This window comes from Cuculus canorus, chromosome 10 (assembly GCF_017976375.1).
Source record: "Cuculus canorus isolate bCucCan1 chromosome 10, bCucCan1.pri, whole genome shotgun sequence".
Lineage (NCBI taxonomy): Eukaryota > Metazoa > Chordata > Aves > Cuculiformes > Cuculidae > Cuculus > Cuculus canorus.
The window spans coordinates 9,938,903-9,960,854 of record NC_071410.1 but is presented as its reverse complement, the minus strand read 5'-3'; the positions used below and the strand labels follow the sequence as shown (position 1 = coordinate 9,960,854).

Genomic DNA, 21,952 nt, shown 5'->3' with positions numbered 1-21,952 from the left:
GTCGCCTGAGGGCAAGCTGGCAGCAACATTGGATGAGGCACTCTCAAAGGACAGAAGGAAAATCCCAGCGTCACAGGGAATTCATGCCAGAGCCACCTCCCCGAGGGAGGTCCGTGGCCTTGGGAAGGGCCGCCAGCAGAGGCACTCAGAGGTGTCACCATTTGGGAAAGCGTGGTAGAGAAAGAGACTGGCTGGCCAAAGGCCTCACATCCCTCATCACTTCTCCTCTCTGTTGTCGCCGACAGTGCTGGATGCGGACAGACCTCATGGCTAACCATCATCCACCAACCCCATGCTGCTCTGTGGCTTCAAGCACAATGGAGCCAAGCTGAGGCAAACAGTGCCAACTCCAGTCACAGCACGTGTCGGTGGAGCCACCGGCAACCCCTGTGCCATGTGCCTGACCCACCATCCTGCTCAGGGATGAGCACGGCCAGCACAGCAGAGCCCCTGTTTGGCACTGAGCTTGCCTCCACCCCAACCCCCTGCCCAAGAGAGAGACAGGGAATGCCCTTTTGCTCTGGGAGCCGAATGACTCATGTCATTCCTCATGCTATGCCAAATAAACGGTGCCAAGAGGATCTCCTGCCTGCCCTTGACCCGAGGATGCTCACACCAGCAGCCTCACGCCAGGCGACACTGGGTGCGTTCTTGCACCCCAAATAACCCACCCCACCTGTCCCCACACCCGGCGAGGATCCCAGTCCCTGGAGTGAGAGAACCTGAGCCGGGACAGCCCCTGCCAAGGCTAATGGGTCCAGGGATGTGGGCGGGACCAGGGATGCGGGAGAGTCGGGGATGCGGGCTGGACCGGGAATGGACGCGGGACACGGATGCGGGAGGGACCGGGATGAGGGCGGGTCGAGAATGCGGGTGGGTCGGGGATGCAGGAAGGACCAGGGATGCGGGTGGGGACCGTGGATGGGGGCGGATCGGGGATGCGGGAGGAACGGGATGAGGGAGGGGAAGTGGACAGGTCGGGAATGCGTGAGGGACCGGGATGCGGGCGGGACAGGGGATGCAGGAGGGATGGGGGATGCGGGAGGGACCAGGATGCGGATGGGTCGACGATACGGGTGGGTCGCGGATGCGGGCGGGACCGAGATGCGGGTCGGGCTGCAGGAGGCACCGGGATGCGGGCGGGACTGGGATGCGGGTCGGGATGCGGGCGGGGGCCGCGCAGCTGAGGCGGGCGCACAATCCCCCTTTCAGCTCGTCGCCATGGCAACCCGCCGGCTCGCCGCGGCCGCTCATCCGGCCCCGTTAACCCCCCGGTCCCCGCCGCCACCGATCCCCCCCGTTAACCGCCGCCGCGATGCCCGGCCCGGCCCCGGACACCCGCACCGGGACCCGCACCGGGCGGCCCCGCAGCCCCGTCCCCGGCGGCCCCGCGGTCGCACTCACCGTCGGGGGCGGCGGCGCGGCTGTTCCATCGCCGGCCGCTCCGCTCCGCCCGCCCCGACCCCGCACCGGGAGCGCGCGGCGCGTGCACGGCGGGGGCGGGCGGGGGAGGGGCCGCCCCGCCGCACCCCTTCGCTGCCGCACCCGCCGGGCAACCCCGGGCACCGCGCACACCGGCAGCCCCGGCACGGACCCCGCTTAACCACCGGCACCGCCCCGGCAAACGGCCCCGCACCGCCCGGGCACCCCCTCCTACCCACCCGGAGCACCCCCGCACCGCCCTGGGCAGCCTCTTCTACCCACGGCATCCCTGTACCGCCCCGAACATCCTCTTCTACCCGGAGCATCCCCACACCGCCCCGGGCACCCTCTTCTACCTACCCTGAGCACCCCCGCATTGCCCTGAACACCCTTTTCCACCCTGAGCATCCCCTGTACCACCCTGGACACCCTCTTCTATTCAGGGCATCCCCGCACCACCTCAGGCATCCTCTTCTACCTACCCTGAGCATCCCTGCACTGCCCCACACACCCTCTCTACCCTGAGCATCCCTGCACCATCCTGGCCACCCTCTTCTACCCGAGCACCCCTGCACCGCCCCAGACACCCTGTCCTGCCCCGAGCCTCCCCACCCCACCCTGCTGCACCCTGTACCTGCGCCACTCACTCTGTGGGTGCCCCTCCCCACCCTCCTGCCTTTTCCTGGGCTGGACTGCCTACCCTACAGCAGCTGGAGCATCTTATGCCTTCCAGCTCCAGGCATATTTCCCCATGGTCACGGGAGCAACCCTTGCCTCTCCCACTGCCCACAGCACCTAGGTGGTCCAGGGAGGATTCACCAGGTACCGGCATGGGATGCCCCATCCCAGCCTCAGCGCTGGGGCCAGGTGCCACCCACCCACCCCTGCCTCTCCTTCAGCCTGCCTCTGCCCATGACAGGTCTACCTCTGTTTTCTCTGCCTGATAGGATTACAGAAATCATTTGAAACAGGGCATGGATTTGGGTCCTGCTGGAGATGTCTGGTCTCTGCATCTCTCTGCCATAGCCAAGCCAGCATCAGCCACAACGTCTGAGCAAAGAGGAGGATGTGCAGTTCCCTCCATGCTTTCCAATGGGGGCAAGGAGAGCTGAGCTCTCCTTCCCGCTGCAACCCAGACTCCACCTTGGCTCCACAGAGCAGCCAAAGCTTCCCATTTAAAATGCTTGTGCAGTGGCATGCGAAGGGCAAACATTTATTTCGGCTCTCCTGCACGCCACCGGCACGTGCACCGAGTCAGCGAACGTGCAGCCGCAGTGAAACCCCTGCACCCCGACGCAGGCCCGGCTTCACCTGCCCCAGCGCCTGCTGGATGCCTCTGTAGAGCAGATCAGAACTTGCCTGTCTCTCCTGCCCCGCTCCCTCTCCAAGGCACTGCTCACTGGTTGGCAGCAGCTTAATCAATTTAGTCGCTGGCCTGTTATACGCAGATTGAACTGCACGCAGCCACCCTGTATGCCCTTGAGCAGACAACATGGTCCAGTACCCCACTGGATGAATGTACAACCCTGGCCCCTGCCCACCAGGATTCATCAGCCCTGAGAAGCCTCTTGAAGGGGCTCATGGCCCGCTCCCCACCACGGGCACTGCACAGGGAGAGCTGGACGCTCATGGAGCTGCTCCAGCCCCAGCTTCAGCTGCTTGAGTGGGCAGCAATTGATTTTCCTGCACAACACCAGCTCTGACAGTGCCTGACAAGCCGTGTTTGCTCAGGGCACGGTCCATAGGGTCCACCTGTGCCAGGCTGCCAGGTGGGGTGGGTTCATGGGGCATGACCTGCTCCTGTCAATGCATCACCGCATTGTGTCAAACCTTGTGCAACCTTGGGCTTCTCCTCTTGTGCGGCATTGCTGCACACACTGCCTGTGGACCCTGCCCCAAGGCACCCAGTATCACACACACATACACAGACCCAGCCTGGACCAGTGGTCACAGCAGGGCAATCACATGCGTGACTTGATGGGCAGTGTGTAATAAAACCCTAACAGTTGCCTCTGGCTCTGTCATAAACAGCATTTAGCCACGACTCAGAGAAGGAGCAGAAGGGCTGGAAGCCGTCAGACCTGCTTAAAACCACTGGGGCTCAGTGCTAACGTGTAGCACAGCAGTGTTGGCTGCAAGGCAGGCAGGCAGCCAGACTGGGCAGAGCACAGCCCCCCAAGTATGCCCTGTGCTGTGACCAGGTCTTGCCCCAGTCCCCACATCACCCCAGAGCCTCCTGCAGCCACGGAAAACCTCTGGGCAGCCAAAGGGTCTTGTGGGGTCTTGGACACTGCCACCCCCGGGTCTGTCACGCCATGGGGGGATCTGGAGTCTTGCTCATCCTACACAGACCCTGCCTGCCAAGCAGCAGGCACAGCTTGGGGGAGTCTTTGTGCAGGGGGAAGGAGCCACGACAGCCCTGTTTGCTGGGCCATGCAATATAGCAGGATCCCCTGGCAGCAGACAACCTCGCCCCAGGGAGGAATAAGTCATCCCCTTTCCCCTAGGGAGGCAAGGGGGTCCCTGGAGCCCTGAAGGGCACAAAGCAGGAGATCAGCACCCGACTCTGTGCTCTCCTGCTGACCCACCCCACTGCCCAGAGCTGCCCATGGCTCTGCTGCCTCCTGCCACCCCGCTCCGGCTTCTGCAGAGCCGCCCTCCTCCCACCTCCGGAACGGCAGCAATGCAGAAGGCAGCATCCAAGATGCCGCTTGGCGCAGGCTCAGCTGCCTCCTGGGGCCAGCAGAGGAGGGGGCTGCTGGCCACGGCCGCACACACACCAGGGAAGGAGGCTTGTTCAGCCCAGAGACAGTGCCCACCTGCCCCAGGCTGTGGCTTCCCTGGCCCTGTGACACTCCCTGCCCACAGCCCAGGCAGAATAGGGGGAGCGCAGCCCTGCTCCAGCCACGGCCCCGGGTCCCTCAGGGCAGCGGGCAGCTGGCAGAGCCGTGGCTGTCAGACGAGCTTCCACCTCAGGGGCCACCCAGTGCAGACCATGGGCAAGCAGAGCCCCTGGCCCACCCTGGGGCACGAGAGGATGCACCAGACAGGCTGCTCCCCAGCCTGATCCTCACAGAAGCAGACAAGCAGAGATGCACAGAGGAAGCAGCCTTGTGCATGCAACTGTCTGTTCCCATTAACATAGAAGTCTGTCTCCATCTGGCCTGGCCAGCAACAACTTCTGACCCACCTGAAGCAACATGGCAAGAGCCTGGCACAGGTGGAAGGGCAGGGCAGTCTGGGGAGGAGCTGGGCACAGGGTAGGCGTGATGCCAGGCAGCCCCATGGCTGAGTGACCCCCAGAGCAGCCACGCACCTGCTCCTGGAGAGGACACAGCTCCAAGTTCCAGTTCTCAGGACAGCAGACAGGGGTGCTGCCCTGGGTAGCTGTCATCCTCCACAGCAGCCTGAACACAGCTGAGCGCTAGAGTCTCACAATCCCTCCTTCCTCTCTACTCCCTCTGCTTGCCTTCTTGCTATGGCCAACACTACAGAACTGTTATTCACCACTAGATTAAGAACAAATGCAGCTTGCTCATGAGTCGTTGCAAGCCTCACCGTATCCAACACAGATGGGACAGAAGGAAGACACTGGTCAAGAAAAGCTACCAGAGAGACAGGTCAAATGGTCCACAAGCAAATTACTGAGAAGGAAGGTGCTGACGATGGCAGTCTCTAGGTTCACCAGACAGCAGGAACAGAGAGGACAAAGCTAAAACAGCCTGCTATAGTGAGATGAGACTCCAGGCCAGCAGGCTGTATTACCCAGGTCAAAAGTTGAGAATGGAGCATGTTGCCCATCCAGAGAAAGCACTGTGGCTGTCAGGAATGAGCTAGCGGAGAAACCTCCCTGCTTATCGGCAAAACTGTTTTGCGACAAGTAGTGGTGTGAGTGCACTCAGGCTGCAGCTCCTCCTAGACTGCAGCGGTACAAGAAGCCCAAGCACCTCAGCAACTGCTGCGGCTGGGAAGCTGGGCTCGTTAGGGCTCAGAATTACCCTGCAATTAACTCCCTCTTCATTTGATACCTCTTGTCCTGGTGGAACATGCCACAGACCACTGGTAAAGCTCTTAGCAAAGAAGGGCTCTCTTTCCCAAATCAAATGGTTTAGCTGTTCACAAAAGCTGAAAACAAAGACGTTATTTCAGCTGAGAAAGACAACGACCATGTGTGGAGGTGCTGCTGGGCCGTAGGAAGGAAAGACTGATGCCGAGGAGGAAAGGCAGACTCTGAATACACACTCCTTTTGCAAAGTAAGCTCTCTGTATTCATCCGAGAATGTCTGCAGTACGGGGTTCATCTGGTATAAATAAAGTACAAAATTTTACAATGTCTTAATCATTATTTTAACAAAAATACTAAAAACCGAGTAAAAACTGAAACCAAAGTGGGAAGGGAGACTATCAGCCACAAGGGATTTCCATAAACGTTTGTAGAAATCGGATAGTAAAAACACTTTCTCTGTACAATAAAACCATCCCCCTGGCATCTCCCCATGAGATGGGCAGCAGTGGCACTGGGGGCACAGGCCCAAGGACAGAGGTTGGGGGCAGCCCCAGTTTGTGGGTCAGGCTGAAGAGGCTGTATCCAGTCCACAGTGACGTCTCCCTCCTGGATCAGGCTGAAGTGCCACAGATCAGTAGCGGCCAAACGGGTTGTTGTTCTGCTGTGTCTGTGTATCTGTGGAGGTCAAGACAGAGTTAGACACTCACAAGGTCTGGTTCAAAAGAGAGATCCCTCTCCCCACATCACCAGCACAGTATGAGGAGCACGTCACAGGCCATGGGAAGAAAAATACAACCTTTATGGTGCTCCCTGCTCTGTTCATTTGTCTGAGCCTTTAGGCAGCAGCACAGTCAGGACCTCACACTCTTTGAGGAAGTGACAGATGTGTGCTAGTCCCGATCCTGAAGCTTCTCCAGAGGAGATCTCTCTGTCCCTCATAGTGCAACTGGTACACCATAACAAAGTCCTGAAAGGTGGCAGGTAGCTGGGGGGATGAGTTCATGGACAAATTATTTCTGATTTTGAAAGAAAATCACACCTGCAGCCATACAAGCTGCTCAGACAGTCAGTGTGAAACACTCATCCTGAGGCACACCCAGTAACCAATTAGGGAAGGTTTTAAGAGACAACTGTTCTGGCTCCCTATCAGTATATTTTGGTACAAATCAAGGACACGCCTGATTTGCCTGACTTCCAGGATGGCACAAAAAGGGCAGGAAACACAGTGAAGTTATATTCAAGGACCTCCTGAACTACCAAAATGCTGAGACTGATGCTTTGCGATGTCCAGTGCTCACAGTGCTCAATACTTGGGTACTGTCTGAATAACAAAATGCTGACATTGTTTTCCTGAAAGCCCATCCGCATGTTTGACTTGCAGTCAGACTAAGTAAAAGGAGACTGGTGTAAACTGGCTAGCCTGCTCTCCTTCTCAACTATGCTGGACAATAGCATGTTCATGGATACCCTGGAACCTCCTAATACAGCCTATCCTGAGCCCAAAGTATTCTTGTCCCCCTCCTACAGGCTGTTCTTGGTTTATGTCCTGCTTTCCACTCCATCCCAGACGCTACAAATAAGATCTCCAGATGGTTCCTGGTAGAACTGATGCAAACCCAATGAGGGAGCATGAAAGTTGCATGCTGACACACGGCTGCATTGGACCCATGCAATCTGTTTTATATGGAACAGCTCCGTTTGCTGTACAGACGGGATACAAAAATACGGCTTTTCTGCTATATTCAGATTTTTATATGAGGTCTTCCTATACTTGAACATACTGGCTGGGATCCTTGCACAGACTCGTGGTTTGTGAATCAGGCAAGTGGGAAACTTAGCACATTAAAACTTCTGATTTGGAGACTTTTTTTTGGTCACGAGGACTAAGAATTTTCCATCAGGGAACAAGTATAAGCACAATTTCCAAGCTCCCACTCCATACATTATTACATCTAGCACAGTCTCACGCTTAATGCGCTGCAAAAAAACCTGTGCAGTCAATTTCTGGGCATTTTCACAGCATGTCTGCCATTTTTATGGCAGAAAAGCCAGTGAGGTGACAGTAAAACAGCAGGCCATTCAGAAGGGAACAGCAGACACTGGGTTCTGTTTCGAGATTCCTCAGCCAGTAGTTCAATGCAGATGATAGGAACACAGTGCCAGACTGAACACCACCTCTGCTATTACCCTGTCTGTGATGGCAGCTACAGAAACCCACAGAACACCACAAGCAGAGCAACTGTGCAGCAACGCTTGCCAGAACACCCTCCCTGCCTCCAGGAAGTCTTGCCCTGATCACAATGTGAACACAGTATCTCTGGGACTTCCACCAAGTGAGTATCCCAGGACTGCATCTTCCCTGTGCCCCTCAGAGATCATCTGCAGGAGAGGAAATACCACTGAATCCTTTAAAGCTGCAGACTGGATCCTCTCAGGAATGCCGCGTGGCAGCCTCTACAAAGGCTCAGCTCCCTCATCTCTCTGCAGGCAGCAGAAGAAAGGTCTGGAAGGTTGCTCACAAGCTGGCAAGCACTGCCTGCCCTGCTGTTGTGCCCTCTTGGGCCAGGAGCTCTAAGTTCTGATGCCCCCTCCCTGCCAGCATCATCTATGGCCTCACACTGAATGGCTTTGCCTTGCTTCTCTGCACCAGGGTACCTGCAATAGAAAACCACGGGGAGGAGACTAGGGACAGGATCAAGGACACTAAGGCTTACTGGAAAGCTGCTGTTGAAGCTGTCGAACCAGAGCAGCTGTTTGCTGCTGCTGTTGTGTCTGCTGAAGGCCCTGGCGCTGGAACTGCAAAAAGAGAAACACAGTTATAGCCATACCACCTGGCTGGCAGCCTCAGCATTCACACAAGCCCTGGGAAGCACAGAGGCGGGAGAAGGGGGGGATGCAGGTGGAACACCGTTGTATTTGTGCTGGACTACCACGTCCCTCTGCCTCCGAGGGAACACTCACAATGGGCTGCTGGGGGGGAAGAGCCTGCATTCCCAGCCCTGGGGGCTGGCCCTGCGCCTGTGGCTGAGGCACTGTGGAGACCTGGGGCTGCTGCTGCGGCTGTGGCTGCGGTGGCTGCGGCTGTTGTTGTTGTTGTTGCTGCTGCTGCTGCTGTTGTTGCTGTTGTTGTTGTTGCTGCTGCTGTTGCTGCTGTGAAGACAAAAGAGAAGAGACCATCAGGGAACCATCTGAGCAATACACACAGCAAAAGGGCACAGGAAGGGCTGAAGGAGGAAGGCCGTTCCATGCAGTAACATACCCTCCTAAACCATCTTCCTTATAGGTGCCTCAATTACCCAAATTTCACCAGGACCCTGCTCTGGGCTGAGAAACGGCAAGAAATGGCAAGACAGTAACAAAGTTCTACAAGATGAGGCATTGGCAGATGGCAGGAAGAGAACTATGAGTCAGCTGAGGAATGACCAGGAGCAAACAAGATACAAGAACCAAAACCAAATAACAGCTACCTCAAGAGGCTGGCTGGTTCACCTCTTGCCTCCTGCTTAAGATCAGTCATAGCGGCTTCACCAAGTATCAGCCTGATCTCTTCTCAATTTTTTCCAGAGGTAGCAACACAGCTCCTACAGCCTCCCTACACGATCCACTCTAAATCACAATTACCCCTACTACTGGAGTTCTCCTTGATCTCTACCCTGAATCTCATGTTATGATTTAAGGCCACTTCTTGTCCTGCAGCCAAGAGACAAGAACAGATAAGGGGTTTTGGGCTTTTTTTGAAGACAAAAAATTTGGAGACTTATGTCTCCTCTTGTCTTGAATTAGAGTAACTCAACACCCAGCTATTTCAGCCTTTCTTTCTCAGCCACACTCCCCAACTCTTTGATCTATCTTGCTACCCTCTCTGCCATTCATGCTGGCTGGTGTTGCACTTCAGTAAAAGGATGCAGACAAAACCCAATACAGTGCTCCAACCTAGATGTTGACAGAACACATTATGGCGAGAAGAATATTCAGCATGCAGAGCTTGGAGTCAGAATATACCCACAAATTTCGAGTTTTTTTAATTTCTCCCAAGTTTCAGACATTTCTCCCATCTGCCAATGTAGATTTAAACTCTCTAGATCAACAGAAGAATTTCTAGCAGAAATAGAAAACTACTAATGCTGCAATAAAAAAGCAACACGGTGATGCTAGGAACAATTCCACTCAATGGCTCCAACAGGCAAGGTTCAAACCTTGAACAGACTTAGAAAACAGACAAAAATACAACCAGAAGAAGAGACAGTATCTTCCGACAGAAGGATAGAAAAACCTGACCTATGGAAACTGCAAGTGCTCCCTAGGAATACATTGCATAAACATCAGAGAAAGGAGAGACAGTAAACAAGACACAGTGGACAATCATAATTGGATACAAGGATTAGTCACAAACACATTGAGTCTTGGATCAAGGATTCAACCCAAACGGAGTAAGTTTCTACAACACCCTTCTAACTTCCATCTTAAACCAGTTTGGCCACTTAGATTCTTCAAATGGATGCTATGACCTGGGTATACAAGAAAGCAGACAACTAACTAAATAAGCCTGAATACCCCTACCTGATATCAAGTCCTACCTTCTTGCAACAGCTGACTACCAACCCATGCAAGACAAACCAAAAGGCTATCCATCCTTTCTACAAGTCACTGCATCATGACAGTCAACTCAAGCACCAGAAGTCTGTTCTGCATCCGGTATGCCTCTGATAACGCAAAAGGAGTCACAGTAACAGGGGAACTGGGCAGTCCACTTTTTATTTTTAAGCAAGCAAGCAGTGTCAGCTAAAGCTGAAGGTATTACGTGAAGTTACTGAGCTAAGAGAAGTGCTAGCAATTTGTCTGAGGCATGTTCTATTTCTAAATATGAGTGATGGAGAAGCTAAAAGAAACCAAGTGAATAGTCAGGGGGTGCTGCTCATCAAAAGGACTAAAAGTTGCTGACCACGCTACAGGCAGTCTCCTGTCCGGTTCAAGGCAGCAGTTCTTGAATACTGCTGACAGCAGCTCTCTGCAGGAACCACTGTCTTGTTCAGGCCCTTCTCAGAACACAAAGCCTCAGCACTCCATGCCACATCAAGTCTCCTAGTATCCTACAGGTCTGCTAGGCTTTGTCATAAGGAATGCAATTCACCAATTAACCCAAACTATTTCTGGGTTTCTCTGTCAATTCAATACATTTCTGTAACTCTAAGAAACATATTCATACCTGCATACCATGCAAGCATTTAATGTTCATAAGATCATACTGCAAATCCATGGACTACTCATGTCCGTTGACACAAGCCTATGAACTTCTTTGAACCTAGAGACTGGGTCTAACTGCCTACTTTGGATCAGTTTTCACCATCTGCTGTTACACGTGGAGTATGTGGACTGATTCACACCGGATTTCCTGCCACTGAAAACAGCAATCAACACTTATTTTGATCTTGTGAAACTGCAGATATGCCCCTAAAAATGACCTTGAAATGAAAAACTCTACCCGCACTTGTGTGAGCAGAGGTTTCTCTTTGTTTCTAGCTCCTACCAACACTTCTAAGACAGCTAGTTTTCTGCACAAACTTACGGGAACAGCTGAGGCAGAATCAGGTGGGACGCAGGCCAGAGAGGACTAAATAGACCTTTAACTGCTTCTAAATTCCTTTTAGCTCATGTTGGATGACTGGCAAAAGGCAGTGCAGCAGGTGTCCCCGCCAGTAGTGACCAGCACTAAGGGAGGGAAAACCACCTAGTAAATTAATGCAGCAGCCCACAGAGCTGACAACCTTTCTGGCACAGAGGTGCAGAGCAGAGCATTGATGACACAGAGGTAGGCAGCACCGGGCAAGCCTCCTCCAGCTCCAGCCGCCTTCTTCCTGTCAGCAACCACTCACCCTCAGCATCTGCTGCTGCTGTTGCTGCTGTTGCCTCAGGTACTGCTGCTGCTGCTGGTCAGGCAGTATCTGGCTGGGTCGAATTCCTGAGGGGACTCCTTGTGGGCCCAAATGGTTCATTCCACTCATCATGGGGGCCTGCTGTATTGACTGGTGAGGAAACCTGCAAGAGAACAGGACAAGGTCATGGAGTAAAAGATTCACGGGCAACCAGCTTCTACAATCCGAACCCTGTTTCTGTCATAAACAAGACAGACAGCCCAAACAGCCCATTGCAATCCAGGCAGACTCTCTGCAGAAAGGTGAGGACACCAGGTTTGAGCCAAACCAGTTTTCTAGAAGCTCTAAGTAACAGGCCTTGGCCCACCCTTCTGCATGGTTTCCCAGATGGATTTATGCCTGCTCAGGAGCAGTGGAAATCCCAGATCTGGCTGCTTGATGGTGCTCTGCTTGTTAGATTTAAAACCAAAACTATGACTTTCCCAGGTTAATTTTCTCATACTTCCCGATTCCACCTTTCTCTGCCTGCTAACCCTGTCTCCTGCCTGCAACCAGCTTCTCCAAATTTCATCCCGTCTCTCCGTTTCTTCCCAGGACTGAAAGCTGGATAAAGATGTTTCCCTGAGGGTGTGAAGGACTCGGGTACTGTATAACACAGCATGGAGAACAGGCTTTTCACAGATTTCTGTTAGGGTCGTCTGAGCAGAGCAAGGAAGCCTTTGATGAAATACAGCTTATTAATATCCAGTAGGGTGGAAGGTACCTCTGTGTGTTGCTCAAGGTGTGCCCATAGCCAGGGGCCTGCTGGTGTATGTAACCACTTGGTCTCTGCTGCATCTGTCTAACAGGATCCACCAGGGCAGGATTAGAGCTGGGGTGGGAATTCTGATAGGGCTGGCCAGAATAGGTGGGAGGTACCATCGTGCCTGACTGGGAAGGGTGCTGCTGAAGGCCTATGTGTGAGACGTAAGGTGTGTAACCCTAAAATGAAACAAAAAGCCTTTATCAGTCATGGAGTAAGGTACAAAAGAGAATTTGGAACAACAGACATCAGCATCCTGTAAATACCGTCACGAGGCTGCTCATCTCTGGGATTCAGATTCACACTGCTCAGTAAATAAGGAGCAAAAAGAGCCAACACATTTCAGCATTTAGTAGCAGAAATGAAAATGCTCCCCTGTGCTGGATTCCAGTCTTACTTACAGTCACTGTCACCTACCTGGGAGGGCTGTAGTGCTCCATAGGATGGGGTTGGAGCCATCTGGCGCACGGGCTGCTGTCCCATTATGCCTTGGCCCTGCTGCAAGGCAATGGAGAAACACTTTTTTCAACATCTCCAAAGGGCAGGACATTGCTGCTCACTTTTCATCACCTCCCATCAAACCAGACAAGTAGCTTCACTGCTAAACCTACAAGGCTGCTGCACAACATGCAGACTTCAACGACTTCCACCTCACCCCAGCCTGGTAGAAACAGATCACTAACATCCCTACCGCCCCACAGCCAGGATGTGTCCTGCTCACTGCCCAGCAGCTGCAGATGCCCCTGCGCTCTCACTGAGCCTCCAACCAAATGTTAGTGACATGGGCCCACAAAGCAGGTGGCAAACAGTGCTGCACCAGAGGAACAGATACAAGGAGACAACATCTTTCCAAGGCAGACACAGAGACAGAAGGAATAGTCCCAGCAAACAGCTCGGGCTTGTTGTACCACAGCAACCAGCAACAGCAAGAGTACAGCTCTGACTTACCAACTTTGCCTGAAGCTGCTGCCTCAGTATCTGTCCCTGGGACACCGGAGGCTGCTGTCTGTACACTGCTGGCTTGTAGGAGGGGTCAATGCCCATCATGCTCCCCATCCCTGGAGGTAGCACACCACTGTATGGAGGACGACTCTGAACCAATTTCCCCAGTGGCATGCGTACAGGTCTGTAGGATGTATCCAGACGAGGGCCACCTGCAAGACAGAGAAAGATGATGATTAGCCACATGCTATTGCTGAGCCTAGTAGCTCCAGAACGACTGTTTATCACTCTATATAGACACATGACAGACTAGAGGGGAAAGTGGAGGAACCCGAGTAGGACCATCTCACAGAAGGGGTTCTTACATGAGGTTCCCAAAGAGATGCATTATATGCTCACCTCTTCTGTGCACCTACCTGCTGGAAGAGGCTGATTCTGGGCATAGAGACCCACTGGTGATTGCCCATATGCAAGCCTTGACATAGTGCTTCCTGACTGGTGATGCAAGAGATCTGTAGGCATCCCAACTCCATATGAAACCCCTCGGCTAGGACCCAACACAAAATCCTGCAAAGACAAAGAAGGAATAAGAATGGTCAGCATGCACTGGGAATTCATGAATGGATGAAGAGTATGAAAAAGTTGCAAAGTCCACAGTAGGAAGCCTGGGATGCTATCTGAGCTGGGCAGCCTCCTTCCTTCCCATCACGGATTAAGAAAATGTATGCCTTGCCTCACGCTAGAGAGAGCAAGATAGACAGCTCCAGCACTCCCAGGTAAGAGGAAACACATCCCATCTTCACCTTTACACCACTCCCAGGCTCCTGAGGAAGGCTCAAGCGAATGCTCTGTGACTAGGAGGGGTGGACACTAGAGGTTCATAGCTGTTGGGCAATTACCTCAGTTTTGCTGGCAGATTGGTTGCGTTTCTTGGTTTTGCTCTGTTTCTTCTTGCGTTCTTCAGTAGAGGTGGCAGGATTTGAGCTTGTTTTATCAGCCTTGGCTGGTTCTGCAGCTTTCTTCTCTGGCTCTAAAGCCACAGGCGTAGGGGGTTCTTCCTCTTCAGGGGGCAGTGGCAACGGCTCCAGGTAGTAACTACGGGGCTTGGGTTTCAAGTGCGTGTGGTACAAAAGAAGCCTCTGCTGCTCTTCAAATCTAGACACCTTGCGATCCACCCGGACTGTCCCAAACCATCCCCAGGAGAGGGGGGCTGAGTGCTTTAAGCCCTCAAACAGATCCCAAGGGGAAATCTTCTGCTTTGTAGAGACCTGCAAACCCTTTAAAGCAAAAGAGATAAGAACGTCCAAGCTCCTGTTGTTTCTCATGTAAGGATACAGGAAACTATGCCTTCTTCAAGCCCTGCTCCACACATCCCAGTAAACAGCCTGAGTCCTTACTAGTGGTCCCTGCTCTTCCATGTGGCAAAGCAGTAATTTCTAAAGAGTTTCACCAACAGCCAGACTCCTGCATCCCATTTCTGCCAGTCTTCTGTACACTGACACTACCCAGTAACTCATGTGAGAGGAAATATGAGTTTTTCTTCATGCTTAATACAGCCGTCAGTACAAAACCAAAGTTTAAATAACTTTTCAGGCTATAGCAGGATGTATTGCCAAGCATTAGCACCCGGTTTCGCCCTTTTTCAACATGGACAAGTGCCAGCTTATCTGCATGCAGCCAGTCACTTCAAGCTCAGCAGGCAACAGGCGCTGCATACAGATGTCTCCCAAGCAGTGAAGACTCAAGACATCAGAGGACAAGGTGACACCTGTACTCAGGAACTGTGATGCAGACAAAAAAGCTTCACTTACCTCCTTCTTGAAGATGGAGTCAAACCCAGCTATCTTATTGCCTTTGGTGTCAATGAGGGATCCCTGAGGTTCACAGGTGATGACATCTCGGGTCTGCTTGGGAAGTGGCAGTAGCTGTCGTACCTTCTCCAGGCTGTCAGACTGCCGGTCCCCCAGCTCCTTCTGCACAAGTAGAATAGACAAGACTTGAAGAATCGCTCAGGAAAAATCATCCAAAGCCCACTTGTGCCTCTGCCGCTGTCAGCCTCCATCACTGCATTACCTCTCACCAATGGACCCTTCGGTCCTACAGGGCCGTCGGGGCCACCCTCACTGCGTCATCTGAACAGCAGCAGCAGGACAAGTACCATTTGTGAGACACAGGTAAACCTGCATAGTTGGACAACCACAACAGAGCACACTGCTCCCCACACAAGGCCTGGTGTCTCTCACCCTGAGTTTCTTTACGAGATTCATGTATGCCCGTTTGTTCTCCTCCATGCTGCCCTGAGAAATGCTGGACATATCAGCAGCCAAGGTGCCGTTGATAAGAACACTCAGCATGTCCAACACAGTGGTGAAGAGCTCACTGTTGGTCAGAGCAGAAAGGTCAAAGTCACCTGAGAAGCAGATATAAAGTCTCTGCTATCATAGTAACATCAAACATTATTAGATTGCTGAGAGTACTGCCTACAGACAGAAGTGCCAAGTGCTCTCCAGACTAACCTCCCACACTAATCCTCCTCTGCTCATACACCACAGGGTGTTCACACTTAAGTCAAGTGGAGTATCACACACAGATTAAGACTGGACTCCTGCCTATCCATTCAGCTTCTCCAAAAAGCAGGTCCAGACTCAGCCCTCCCTTATTTATCTCTCTACATCTGGAAAGCCAAGTTTGTTTTGCATACGTCAGAGGGCACTTGGATATTAGGAGCTAGGTTGTAGCCTGCTATTACTCCAAAGTCTCCTTTGGCTTTCACAGTCCTTCTGACAGATCTTGAGAGAAAGCTATCTCACGTGGGAAAAGGGGCCATGCTAATGACTGCCTCCCCTGGGAAATAAATGGATCAGAAGTCAGCCAGAAAGTTACTTGTTTGACTGCATGTCCACCGTCCCACTGCTGATGATGTCCAGGAGGAGCACAGCCCACTCAGTTGTCTGCTGTGTACTGCGTTGAACTGTGTCAAACATTCCCCCCACCTGGCAGAGAAAAGTAGTTTAGTCACAAGGACACCATGAAGAAACACTAAGATTTAAAAGTGAGAAACAAACCTAAACCAGAGCAACTCCTGTGCTACAGCAACTCCTACTGAGAACTGAAGTAGGCTGCAGTCAGCAGAACAAACCTCAGATGCAAGTATTAGTGCTACAGACTGCAAAAGCATTGAAATGGCAAGGCAGATCCCCAAAACCAAAGGCTGTGGATTTCATCCCAGTAAAACAGAAAAAGGAAGCTTTTTCATGGACCCTAATTGACTTGGCTCAAGACCTAGAAGAAGCACAAGTGCCTCTCCTACTTCCTTGCCTCAGGACATATGTAGCCCCCCCAGTGCATGTGTGCTCCAGAAAAAAAAGTTAAAAAAAGGCAAACACCCCTTCACCCCGTTGTGTTAAGCTCCTCTTCTGCAAGTGCTCACCAAATTCAGACGTAGTTTCAGGGCCTCATGCATCAGCTGCTTGGCTTTGCAGTCATCTTGGTACTGATCTTCCCGCCAATTCGTAACAATCTAAGAAAATTAGAAGGGAGGACAGACCTCACAAGCTGTTCACTTAAGTTTATAAAGAGCAGCTTGTACTGCCCACTGTCCAGTGACTCGGAGATGGTCAGTTCAAGCACCCTATACCAAGCAGGGTAAGTTCTTTGCCAGACAACATCCCCAAGGACATGTCCAAGAGCCTGCCTGCTGGAGCCGTGACCCCTTGAAGACAGTGAGGGGAGAAGCAAGACACCTACCTGTTGGACCTGACTGTACAGAGAGGTGAGGAGGCCTTCCCGCTGCTCATCCTGTCCTTTCAAGCATGTTAGCACCAGTGACAGGAACGGCTGCTGGCTCAGGAGGGACATGCTGTAGAAGGACAGAGATGGAGCTATACTGCCAGGCTGGGGAATCAGCACAACAAGCATGGCCTGCCCTTTCCCCGAGGTTCACCTCTTTTGCTTCTGGCGGTCCCGCTCCTTGCGGGATGATGACCCCAGATGTTGTCCTTTCTCCAGTTCTTCTCCAGCAGCTTTCAGCACATGGCCCTGCACTGACGTTGGAAGCTTGGCAATCAGAGGGGCCACCAGCCACACTCCTGATCTCTCCAGGGAGCTGTAACAACAAGAGAGAAAAGCAGTTTGCAATCCAGCCTGTGATTCAGACTCATCTACAAGGTAGCTGCATGCTGAGACTACACCTACCTGAGGATGGGTTTGGATTTGTTGCTGGCAGGCGCAGCACTCGCTGAGCTACTAATATTGTTGACTCCATTGCCAGCAGAGCTAGCAGAGCTGGTCTCTGCTGACTGCTGGAATACCTCGATGGTGGCCTTGGCTATATTTTCTAACAAGGAGTTCATCTCCTGGAGACAGGGGAGAAAAGATGGCCAAGTTCTTCTCTGAGAGCACTCACTGACAGAGCTTGCACATCTCAACACAACTCATACAAACCAGTTTGCCAGTTTCACCATGTCTGCTGCTCTTCAGGTCTCAGATTCATTGTACCCTTCTCATGCCTGGCTTTCACAGGCCTGCCTGCCTCCCTCTTTGTTTACTTTCTCCCTATTCCCACTTCTTCCTGACTACCTTTCCACCACCTCACAAGCAGCCACTTCAACACTAGTAACAGATACCCCTGCGTGGTCCCTCTGAGCAAGAAACTCACATTGTTTGCTGTCTGCTTAATCATTAGCTGCAGCTCCAGCGAGGACTGTCTCATGGTCCACTGGTCCAGATTCTGCAACACACAAATGGATACTTCATATGAGTCTTTATCTCAGTTCAAACTACGTCAACCCACACGCTCAGCTTCCATGAGAATGAGCGTCAGACCCCTCAGGGGGCTGTGTTTTGGACAACCCCACTCTAGCACTACATTAGGCAATGACTAGGACACACAGATTCTGCCAGGAGCCTGCACCTGTAAGATGCGCTTAATTCTCTGCCGCTGAGGATTTTCTCCTTCCTCATTGTCCAGCAGCCGGTGTGGATAACAAATCAGCTGCATCAGCCTCTGGGCCTGTGTGCTGCTCAGGACAGGATCCTGCAAGTCATTGCTGTCTTCACAGAGGGACTTCAGACATCGCTCACCTACCCACTCCTGCAAGATGAAAGCAGAGTCAGCAAAGTCAAACTCACGTCTGATTCCAAATCAGCACCCCTGCTTTCAATCTCAGAGAGACACAGGGAACACATCAAACTCATAAAAACCTCATTAGTACGCAGTTATGCCTGATAATCATTTCTCTTCATGAACTGTACTATCCTGATTCAGCAGGCATCAGGCACAGCACAGCAATCACAACAGAGGAAACATCAACTTTGACAAGTCAGCCGTGGTGAAACACAGTAGCTGCTGTTTCTTTTGATAAAATATTGGTATGATTCACACACACAATCAGTGCCATGCCCAGGCTCCATCAACACTGCTGCCTGGGCTCAACAGATCAGAAAGATCACTTAAAATTATTTGGTCTGTTTCCTGCACAACAAAGCCCTGGAGCTGTCCTAAATGAAATAATTCAGAGCTGCAGCTAAGGCTAATCTCGAACATGTCTTGGGGAAAAGCACACCCCTTAATTCTTAAAAACAGTGATGGAAAACACACTGCTATCCTCAGTAAAAAACAGTGACTTGACTTCTGAAAGCCTGTAAGGGGAAACAACTGACTGGATAGGAGCTGTTTATAAAGTCACAAATCATGAGAAGGTAAACAGAAAACTTTTATTGTCAGCCTCTCAATTTTAGTTGGTGGCCCCTAAAAGTATAACAAAGAGAGCAGTTTCCCAAACAAACATGAGGTAGGTACTTCTTCACACAATTTACAGTTAATCTGCAGCATTTGTTACTGCAGGATTTTTTCATATTGAAAATCAATTGGGCAAGTTCACAAAATTAAAGTCTACAGAGGACTGCTACATAAGCAGTTCCACAGCTGCTTATGATAATTTTTCCACTGCTCAGATAATTTTTCCACTAAGAAGTGACAACCAGAGGAGAAGAGATGAGTATTCAGTTCATGAAGCACAGGTGCTGGTGCTAAGCCTAGAAAGCCGAGAACAGCCCCCCTCAGCAGCCGACAGCACTAAGCACTAAGGAGAGCACAAAGATTGGAAAGGCAAGATCTCTGGTCTGAAATCCTTGTGAAGCCACAGCCTAGACCTTCGGCTTCATCCCAGATAAAGCTTCCACTTTGCCAACATCTATGACCTGGTGATTTCTCCAATACCTATTGCATTTCTCCCCTTCAGTGTCACTAAATCATAACCTCTTGAAGCTTCTCTTCCTTGAGTACATAATATGGGAAGACCCGTTTTGTCACTTGCTTGGTTTCCTACAAGAATTCAGACTTTATCTCTGATTCACTTTGTGTAATTCACAAATAAGTATGAAGTCAACCTTAAGGGACTTTAAGCCTCTACCTCTGCAAAATTTCTGCACAGAACAGCCACTCCCACAGGCTTCACATTTCTGAATCGGAGCCTCTCATCTGCCTCTTCACAGGAGAGCACTACGAACACATTTTCCAAGCACTATGGAGAACTCCACCATCCCAATCATCGGATTCAGGTTAGCACCTCTGACTCAACCCTCTCTCTTGGTTCTCACTGTGGTTTATCACAGCCCCGTGAAATTAACCTTTTCAAAAGGCCAGTCACAATTACATTTATTAAACAGGCTAAAGGGCAGACCAGCAACTACATCATAATCATTTGCACCTAAGAAACCTTTAACTTAGTTCTATAATCCACTCCTTTTTCCCACACCCTCATGATTAAGTCTACTATAAAATGTACATGTAAGACGCAACATGTGCCGAGTTTGAGAAATCACAACTTATAGTTTAAGGCATTCTACAAACATTTCAGAATTGGTAGTGCGAGTCCTGCAGCATCTACTCACACTGGAGGCACTAATATTAAACACATCATTTTACCAGCCCCTTTCAGTTACAGGAACCCTGCAGGAGCTCTGGCACAATTTGGTGGTACTCACTGGTGTCTACTGGAATGCTCACTCCTACATAACTAGTGTCACCAACAATTTGTATGAGGAGTGACACTGCTGCTCCCTCCTGTACATACACACACAGTAATACTGTGATATAACAAGCCAATAATAAACAACAGCAACACAAAGCATGAGGAAAACACAGCACTGTGTTGTGTTTACACATTAACAATACAGAATACAAGTTTCAAATTGTAACTCTGCACCTGTCATGCTGACAGAATAAATTTGCAGTCAAGGCCAAGAACACTCTTCAACACACATTTTCATACAATAGTGGTAACAGCCATTGCACTATGCAACTAAGTACCTTATTAGTCAGGTTTCAGTTCCTCAAATGTCAATTTACCACAAAGGAACAGAAATACTGGTGCAGATTAGGCTAACCAAAAGATTTCTGTTGTTGTTCCTTTAATTAACTAAACTGGCACTGCAAAGCCCAGGCATACATTAACAGCCTAGCTGCAAGCAACACTTAGTCTGCATTCTGAAAGGCACCATTTATCACTTCAACAAGCTGTCTTTCTCATGCTTATCTTCTTTGCCTTCAGCACACATCTCAGCAAACCACTCCCATCACTCCCCTCCTTGGACAGAAGCCCTGCACTGCTGCCAAAGCAAAGGGGATGTGCAGTCCCCACATACTGCAACACCTAATACTCGACGACTGTTTGCCCCTCGGGTTTTGGCTAACGCTGAGACATCTTCAGCGCCACCGCGTGGCTGAGCCATCGCAGGATCTTCACTGAGCTTCCAAAGAAATGCCTGCCAAACCCAATCCGCAGAAAGTCATACAGGATCTAAACGTCCGCAGAAGAGATAGGACAAAACTAGAGATGGGCCAGACTCACCTGTTGACATATACTCCTTAGTACATACTTGGCATAAATATCCAAGCTAGCTGTTTCTACCGTTACTACTCGACCACCAGCCTTTCTTGTGCCCAGCTCATCATCCATGAGATCATCGACACCACCAGGGTGGGAGAAGCCAGAGCCTTTCAGTTCTGCATCTCCTGCAAGGAAAGCACAAATGTCACTTAGTCATCAATGCTAAATCCAAAGCCTGTCCACAGAAAATCTTGAGCTTTTGTAAACTCCCTCTGCAATCAGTGACCTCTTTGCCACTAAGAGATGCCAAGCACATTTACAGCTCAATCAAAGGGCTTCAGACAAGCCACATATCCACCAAAACAGATCTCCTCTGCCCTTCAGCCAACATGCACAACACAATGCCCTTCTCCCACACCCTCAAAAAGCATTCTTAAGGGTTCAGGCTAAGACAGGTACACACCCAGAACAAAGACAGCCTTCAGCACTGCAAAGACGGCTCCATCCACAATACGATTCTGGGAAGCTGCCAGTAAGTGACGGTCACAGGAAGAGCGGATTCCCACCGTGGGTTTGTCTGCAAAGAGGACGTTGGGGAAGGACAATATGCAGCGAGAGAGAAAGGTGCAGGCTCCAGAGCTGCCTGAATTATGTGGCAGCTAGTACTGCAGAATCCAGCTCAGAGGACCCCAAGGCTAGGCCTTTTCCCAACTGTAACATGGGGTCAATGTAATTAAGTTTCATGAAGCATAGTGCCAATCACGCTGTGGCAAGTGAACCATGAAATCCAAATGGGCAGCAGTGCCCATGTCATGAACTCTAAGCTCCTAACCTAGAATACAGGCTGGGTTTAGAGATCTGAGCTATCAGGATACTGACGAGAAGCCAAGAACAGAGCTTCCTGGATTGTTTCCATCATCAGACAAAAAGGCAGCACTGTAAAATAGCAGCTTCTGGCACCAAGTTAAGAGATTATACAAGGCTCTAGACATAAAAAAAGAAGTGATCATTACTCTAGTGGCTTAGCAATGGCAAGGCCACCTCGCCTGGCTGGTTTCCTGCCTCCAAAGGCCTC

The 21,952-nt window shown here is 51.1% G+C and overlaps 2 protein-coding genes across 8 annotated transcripts in view; both read right to left on the bottom strand.

Annotated features, from left to right (window-relative positions):
- Nucleotides 1-1,497, bottom strand: part of NLGN3 (neuroligin 3) — a 41,828-nt gene extending 40,331 nt beyond the window's left edge. For all 4 annotated transcript variants that reach the window (XM_054076052.1, XM_054076054.1, XM_054076053.1 and 1 more), the window contains exon 1: nucleotides 1,405-1,497. The gene's annotated coding sequence lies outside the window, so the exon portion shown is untranslated. The remainder of the gene's footprint in view (nucleotides 1-1,404) is intronic.
- Nucleotides 1,498-5,666: 4,169 nt separating this feature from the next.
- The window catches only part of MED12 (mediator complex subunit 12), a 35,774-nt gene continuing 19,488 nt past the window's right edge, over nucleotides 5,667-21,952 (bottom strand). The window contains exons 25-44 of one of the 4 annotated variants that reach the window (XM_054076051.1): nucleotides 21,341-21,454; nucleotides 20,899-21,062; nucleotides 17,958-18,137; nucleotides 17,703-17,774; nucleotides 17,240-17,400; nucleotides 16,989-17,150; nucleotides 16,793-16,904; nucleotides 16,476-16,565; nucleotides 15,929-16,038; nucleotides 15,289-15,424; nucleotides 14,857-15,018; nucleotides 13,945-14,322; nucleotides 13,462-13,612; nucleotides 13,052-13,257; nucleotides 12,521-12,601; nucleotides 12,065-12,282; nucleotides 11,302-11,464; nucleotides 8,471-8,575; nucleotides 8,143-8,224; nucleotides 5,667-6,103 (exon numbers count right to left, since the gene is read on the bottom strand). In XM_054076051.1, the coding sequence (XP_053932026.1) occupies nucleotides 6,060-6,103; nucleotides 8,143-8,224; nucleotides 8,471-8,575; nucleotides 11,302-11,464; nucleotides 12,065-12,282; nucleotides 12,521-12,601; nucleotides 13,052-13,257; nucleotides 13,462-13,612; nucleotides 13,945-14,322; nucleotides 14,857-15,018; nucleotides 15,289-15,424; nucleotides 15,929-16,038; nucleotides 16,476-16,565; nucleotides 16,793-16,904; nucleotides 16,989-17,150; nucleotides 17,240-17,400; nucleotides 17,703-17,774; nucleotides 17,958-18,137; nucleotides 20,899-21,062; nucleotides 21,341-21,454 (2,891 nt within the window). In that variant the 3' untranslated portion in view covers nucleotides 5,667-6,059. Of the gene's footprint in view, nucleotides 6,104-8,142; nucleotides 8,225-8,389; nucleotides 8,579-11,301; nucleotides 11,465-12,064; nucleotides 12,283-12,520; nucleotides 12,602-13,051; nucleotides 13,258-13,461; nucleotides 13,613-13,944; nucleotides 14,323-14,856; nucleotides 15,019-15,288; nucleotides 15,425-15,928; nucleotides 16,039-16,475; nucleotides 16,566-16,792; nucleotides 16,905-16,988; nucleotides 17,151-17,239; nucleotides 17,401-17,702; nucleotides 17,775-17,957; nucleotides 18,138-20,898; nucleotides 21,063-21,340; nucleotides 21,455-21,952 lie in introns of all 4 variants that reach the window. The other 3 variants (XM_054076049.1, XM_054076050.1, XM_054076048.1) reach the window with 3 other exon arrangements.